Source organism: Austrofundulus limnaeus, unplaced genomic scaffold (genome assembly GCF_001266775.1).
Source record: "Austrofundulus limnaeus strain Quisiro unplaced genomic scaffold, Austrofundulus_limnaeus-1.0 Scaffold54, whole genome shotgun sequence".
Classification (NCBI taxonomy): domain Eukaryota; kingdom Metazoa; phylum Chordata; class Actinopteri; order Cyprinodontiformes; family Rivulidae; genus Austrofundulus; species Austrofundulus limnaeus.
In genome coordinates this window covers 1,702,344-1,708,750 of record NW_013952456.1, presented here as the reverse complement: position 1 = coordinate 1,708,750, position 6,407 = coordinate 1,702,344, and the positions used below count along the sequence as shown (strand labels likewise).

Below are 6,407 nucleotides of genomic sequence, written 5' to 3'. Positions count from 1 at the left end.
GATAGGAGTCATAAAACAGAACAGGGGGACGTTAAATGCCCTGACGCCCCTCTAGATACATTTGTTCAATGAGTGAAGGAAATATGAGTGAGCACCAAGAAACAACCCTAGGTTCTCCCCTGAGAACCAGACCAAATATTTTATGTGCAACCCTGGTTATAAACACCTATCTTGTCAGGACCAGTAGTTCTTTTGGAGACCAAAGGGTTAGGTTTAGGACTAAGGTATGAATTGAGGTCAGGGTTAGGCTGCAGAAAGGAAATCCATGTCAATACATGGTCCTAATAAGAATAGAAATACAAATATGTGTGACAGCTTAGCCTCAAATGTCTGCTCTGTATTTATCCTTCCAACATGTTTAAACACGTCCTGACTTGTCCTCCAGGTCGACTTCACCAAGTGTCAGGGCCTTTTCTGTGTTCTGGGGATTGTGATGTTTGTGACCGGCATCATCACAGRCATCGTGCTTTCCTTCAAATACGTGAGTCAGAGCTGATGTCAGAGCTGATGTCAGCGAGAGACGAATCCATCCGCCACAGCTCGTCACGTTTCTGTGCCTCCTAACAACTGTTTGTCCTTGCAGATTTACTGGCTCCACATGCTTTACGCAGCTTTAGGAGCCATCGTCTTCACTCTGGTGAGTGCTCTTACTTCACCGTCGAGCTCGACTTCCTCGCTCACTTTTCAAGGTTTTTTTTTTCCCCCAAATAAACTCTGATGTTTGTGTCTTTCTAGTTCCTGGCATACCACACACAGTTACTGATAGGAAACAGGAAGCACTCAATCAGTCCAGAGGAGTACGTGTTTGCTGCGCTCTCCATCTARGTTGACATCGTCCAAATCTTCCTGTTCCTGCTGCAGATCATAGGATCTTCCAACAAATGAGACAACCGGTGGAAACTGGGTCAGCTCTGAGGAGTAGAACTGCTCCGCGCATTATTTTTTTTATTATTTGTTTGCATTTTCGAAGAAAAGGTTATTGTTTTGTAAGTCATAAGGAGATACAGGGAACATATCTAAGGGCTGAATCTGATTTAGTTCAAATGTAGATGTAGGCATTTAAAAATGCACACATATTTATACAATGTAAACATGTAAAGGCGTAAGAATGCTAACTGTTCAAGTGTTTGACCTCCTGCAGGAATGAAGTTAAGACAAAGTGTCTAAACATTTTTCTCTGTACAGCTCGGTGCTTCCAACAGCAGCCAACGATCTGCTTTACTTCATATTAGTCTGACTATATCGTGTGCTTTTACACGTTGTTACATCTAAATACTGTTCTCTTTACAGAGGTTCAGAAAACATGCGCCTTATGATTTAGAGGGTTTTATAAACATTTTTGAAGTATTGTTAGCTTTGTTTGTTTGTTTGTTTGTTTGTTCAGTCAGAGAGACAGCCTCTTTCAGCAGGATTATTTTAAATTTTTATCCAAAATTAAAATTAAATTAATAAAATTTTTAGCCAAAGCGTCAGTGTCCAAAAGCTCCTGACCGAACCAGCTCCACCCTGCTGGTTCCACAAACGTCACTCAGTATAAATATGCTAAGCCAAAAATCTAGAAAAGCCTTRATTCAAMTTCAACATARGGTGTAAAGAAAAGTTTAGTGTAGGTGAAAGGTTGTAAATATACAAATCAGTCTTTAAGAGAAGCTGTTTGCTTTCAAACATGTAATAAATTGTTTATTTGCTGAGGCGTGGTGTGGTTTATATGCAGTTACACCAGTGATGATTCTTATTTAATGTGTACACTTCTTTTTTTATATCTCTCCTCAGTAGTGCTGGTGTCACACAGGATGTGTTGTGAGTCATATTAGTCCAGTTTTTCACTCTGTCTGTGTCTGAGATAGCGACTCCCTTCATAATCGCCTTCATTTGATCGTTTCATCCGCTGTCGAATCTTCAGCTGCTTTAGGCGGTTTTTGTCCACCTGTCTCTTGACCAGCAGGAAGCTGATGARGCCCATGGGTAGTCCTATCAACCTGAACACAGAGGAATAGAAGAATTAGAATGAGGAAAACAAATATCCAGATGACTTCAGGCAGGGTTTGTACTGATACTAGATGAACTGAAATCATTTCAGACCTGTCTTAAACCACTATATTTATACTACAGCAGGTAGTGTTACCTAATATTTGCTACCAATARTTATACAAGTAAGAGACAAAAAGAATGAAGAGAACCTGTCAACTGCAGAAAAATGCTAGCATATCAACTTTTCTCTTTATTTTTTTTAAATTAACACTAGTTCTTGAACCACTTGATTTTTAAAAATAAATCCTCTACTAGATATCTGTCTTGAAGATCGAAAGATCACAATGCATTATCTCCCTAAAGTGCCAGTATTTTTTATGGCCTTTTTTTCTAGACTAATAAAAAAAATAGTTCCAAAGCATTTAAGCGTACATGCCTTTCTGTGGAGTCAGATTACAAACAAACCCTTTAAAGCAGGGGTGCCCAAAACTTTTCCCTCAGAGGGACAAAATGAAAATCGATSTGAGGGCTGCGGGCCTAATTCAACAACATGAAATGCAAAGACTTKTTGAGTAAAGTTGTTTTGTTTTTTCATGATTAAGCTAGCAGCTCACATTTTTTTTGTTAGCTAATGGATGTGCAGAAAATTTGATGCACACTCGAACACAAAACCTCATGGGACTTTTCATAAATTAAAATTTGAGTATTTGTGGGCTTATAAAGTGTGCAAATCTAGATGTGTGCTTCAATCTAATCTAAATGTTTCTTAAATTGCTCGCATTTGTTTTACTGTAATTCAAAGATAAAATAAGTACCATGAGTTAAGACTATCTGCACTTTATATAGTTGGAATAACTAAGTGGAAATATAGTGTTTCTACATAAAACAGGAGAATACAATCTGGTAGCAGGACAACTGCTGGTGGGCCAGATCAAATGGCTTTGGACACCTCTGTTTTAAAGGAATAGTTCATTAGGAGAACTCTGCTTGCAATAAATCCCCCGTTAAAAGACTGGAAGTGCCTCATCATCTCTTTCAAGTTTGATCAAAGAGCAACTTCATTTCAAAGTAAATGTCCCGACAGACCTGGTTTACWGCAGGTGGGCTTGGTRAAACCAAACWTAARYAATTRGGTTATCCAGCCTATAAATGCTGAATGAAAACATTTCCAATAACTGGTTTGGATCAGAGGACAGATGTTTGTTAGAATCATACACAGTAAAATATAAGGAAACAAAAGATAAATGCCTTTGACTTTTTCAGGAGTGTTGTGTTTGTTAATGTAAACTAATTTTGTTTTTCTCTTTTCCTTTTAAAGCAGAACCTCTCTGACTCTGGCCTCATCTGTGAGTCATTAAATTAGACTAAATGGTCCATCACCATTATTTACTTATATTTAATGTTAAAACAGAAAGGCAGCAAGAAATAATTATCCCTGGTCAATTCTTTAACGACCCAAGTAAAGCACTGATGCCAGATTCACTCGTTTCATTCATAACAACCAATCTGAAGTCACGTGTGCACCAAAATAAAAGCTCTGTTTTTGGCTGAGAACAGACCAGACTCTGCATGTAGACGAGTGTAAAAGGGGCGAGGCGCAGACTCACCAGGCAAAGCCTACAATCATCATCGGGTTCTTTGCCTTTCTCCGGGGGATGTATTCAGGACCCCCCAAATCCTCGTATGCTCTCCTGCTGCCGGCTGAGCTCTGTGTCCGCTCGGTGCCCTGCGGCTCCGTCCTGGAGCTCCACAGCCCGGCAGAGGGGGAAACATGGACCCGCAAACGGTGACACACTGTTGGGGTTTGAACGCGCTGCCTGAGGAGCGACCGACAGGAAACAAGATGCACACCTGGGGAACAAATCTAAGCTTTTACACAAATATACAACTTAGTTTGTTGATAGTGACCACACAAAGAGAAACGTCGAAAAACGACTATTTTAAAACCACAAAAAAAACTGCGTTTATTAAATTACAAGTAAATGTGTTCATGTGATAAATTCATTAGTAGTGACAAGTTTCACCTGTCAGAGATGTTCGAACTGCTGTCATACAGGAGGCCGCCATGTTGGTTGAGCTYAACAGACATGCGCAGTGATGTTAAGTCCTTATGTAAACAGACTCCATCTAGCGGCCAGCACAGGTATTGCGCTTTTATGAAATCACCAAAACAACTGTTTACAGAAACATTTTTATTAACTGAACTAACATTTCCCATTCATTTCATGGCATAATACAAAACATAACAAATTGGAAACATGTTATAAGTCTTCCTGTGAATCTCTATTATACAGTTATTCAAAACGGTCAAAAACATCTGGAAGAAACAGCAGCATATTTACAACGCCTTARGTTTTCACTGAAGTCTCGTTTTTTCTTCGTTCTGCCGAAATCAACTCTAAATACAACAGCATAGCCAACACTTGCACCTTTGAGTATCAGTATAACTTTATAAAGGATAGTTGTGTTGTTTCAAGCTATAAAGAGTTTTTAGTCCTCCAGGATGTAYTTTGGGTTGACAACCAGGACGACGTCTGAYTCTGTGCTCTCGGGCTCCGAGCCCTTTAGTCCTGCTTGAGACAGCTCGATGAGGATGTGATCCTAAAAACAAAAGCAGAATTTAAAGTTAAAAGAGCTGAAATTAGACGACTAATTTTAACTGTTTAGTGTGGGCTGACTCACATAGTGCACCAGTCTGTGGATAACCTTCTCTATCAGGCCCTTCTTATTGATCAGCTCTTCTTCTGAGTCGATCTCTGATTCGATCTCCTTCAGATACCAGTTKACCACAGCTGCTTTCTTCAGCTCCTCCTCTTCCTCAGCTGCAACATTTTTAAAAAAAGGCATAGTATTTGTTAAACTACAATTTATGTTAACAGTAAGAGAAAGAGAAGCAGATGGCCCATACCATCCTCCACATGGCGCAGATGAAGAACCAGCAGGTTGGAGATGCGCTTGTATTCAGCGAAGGACAGGCGCAGGGACGGTTTGGGCTGCGTGCCGGGCTCAGCGTGGCCGTTTACGCCGTCGACGTGGCCGTTAATGCCATCAGCGTGGCCGTTCACTCCATTTGGGACGTTGCCGCCTACAAAACAACACATGGTTCGTTTCAGCAAAGGCGGAAACCAAAACAGCAGGARGCAGGTCTAAGGAAGCTGTGACCCCACCATCCTGCTGCTCCTGCTCCTCCTCCAGCTCCGCGTCCTGCTCCAGGTTGACGTCGGGCGTCTCCACTCTGATGATGGACTTGTTGAGGAGGCGGAAGGCTTCCTTCACGTGTTTAGGCTGCACCTGAAGATGTGGAAAAAAAATAACATCACTTTTTGGTTAATAGATGCAGTCAGTCACGCTGATCTTTATATCGCCCTATAATGACTTGTGTTTATCTCAAATATATCTCCTAAAGCACCAGATTTAAATAAAACTATCATGAAGTAATAAAATAAGATCAGCCTTTATTAATTACTGTACAGTAACTAAAAGTTACTGAGATGGTGGCTGAAAATTATCCCCAACACATACTTAGTGTTATACACTGAACAGAAACTTTACATTAAACTTTGGCATTGATGGTTAGAGTCAACTCTGTTAGCAAAATATCTCGTGAACCTTTCAATAGGTTTTAGTTAAACTCTCAGAACTCTAGAAGGAAAAATACGTTTTATAGAAGACATATGATGCTTTTAAAARCTTCTTTTTCACATTTAAATCARTCAGTTGGGTCTTTATAAAGTGGAACTACAATGCTTGGGTCTGAATTCCTCCTTATTCTAACTTCACCAGCTCCTCTTTCACCACTTTTCTGCTGCGTCTCAGAGCAGCCGTTTGGTTTCTGTTCCTTTAAGARGCTTCAAGCCCCGCCCCCCTCCTGCTTCCAGACCGGTCCACTTCGGTTTGAGAGAGGAGGGGTTATGTTTTCGAGCAGTGCAGAGATTTTTTATTTACTATTTAATTAAAAGATGTCAACAACAGAAGACTTGTCCATCCAGCCTCACATGTTGGAACCACAGTCTGARCCAGAACCAGAGGAGAATTAAGTGGAGGAAACTGTAGTTGGTCCAGACCTTATTTGGCAGTTCCATCAGATAATTTGACATAATAGTCCAGAAAACGTCGTAAAAAATAAAGAAAACTGAACAGGTTGAAAAATCAGATTCAAACAGAAAATAAAGATATCTTTGCAGCACCAGGAGAGACTAAATTCAACTTTTCTGCCTCCTAGAGACGCCAAGTAAACAACAAAATGTATTTAACAGCTTAAAAAGGTAGATTTTGCATGAAATGTCACCTTTAAATTTCAGTCAATTCAAGATGGCTGCATCTACTAATGAAACACAACCAACACAAAAATGACGCCCGTCAATTTTACATATTTGTGACCCATCATATCAAAATGAGGATTAAGTCAAATTTGGTCAAAATGACCTCAATACATT

General features: G+C 40.0%; 3 protein-coding genes across 3 annotated transcripts in view; 1 reads left to right on the top strand and 2 right to left on the bottom strand.

Moving 5' to 3' along the window:
- The window catches only part of LOC106517937 (protein lifeguard 3), a 13,725-nt gene extending 12,034 nt beyond the window's left edge, over nt 1-1,691 (top strand). Inside the window, 3 exon segments of the mRNA XM_014008988.1 lie at nt 386-481; nt 584-637; nt 736-1,691. Coding sequence (XP_013864442.1) covers nt 386-481; nt 584-637; nt 736-885 — 300 coding nt within the window. The 3' untranslated portion in view covers nt 886-1,691.
- On the bottom strand, nt 1,555-4,459 carry si:ch73-71c20.5 (PNKD metallo-beta-lactamase domain containing). The gene is made up of 3 exons (XM_014008989.1): nt 3,996-4,459; nt 3,579-3,822; nt 1,555-1,979 (listed from the first exon to the last, which is right to left on the bottom strand). Exons 1-3 carry the CDS (start codon nt 4,036-4,038, stop codon nt 1,811-1,813), a joined length of 456 nt encoding a protein of 151 aa, XP_013864443.1. The 5' UTR covers nt 4,039-4,459; the 3' UTR covers nt 1,555-1,810.
- The window catches only part of mcm6 (minichromosome maintenance complex component 6), an 11,337-nt gene continuing 9,078 nt past the window's right edge, over nt 4,149-6,407 (bottom strand). The window contains exons 15-18 of the mRNA XM_014008987.1: nt 5,139-5,262; nt 4,880-5,056; nt 4,654-4,793; nt 4,149-4,572 (exon numbers count right to left, since the gene is read on the bottom strand). Coding sequence (XP_013864441.1) covers nt 4,462-4,572; nt 4,654-4,793; nt 4,880-5,056; nt 5,139-5,262 — 552 coding nt within the window. The 3' untranslated portion in view covers nt 4,149-4,461. The remainder of the gene's footprint in view (nt 4,573-4,653; nt 4,794-4,879; nt 5,057-5,138; nt 5,263-6,407) is intronic.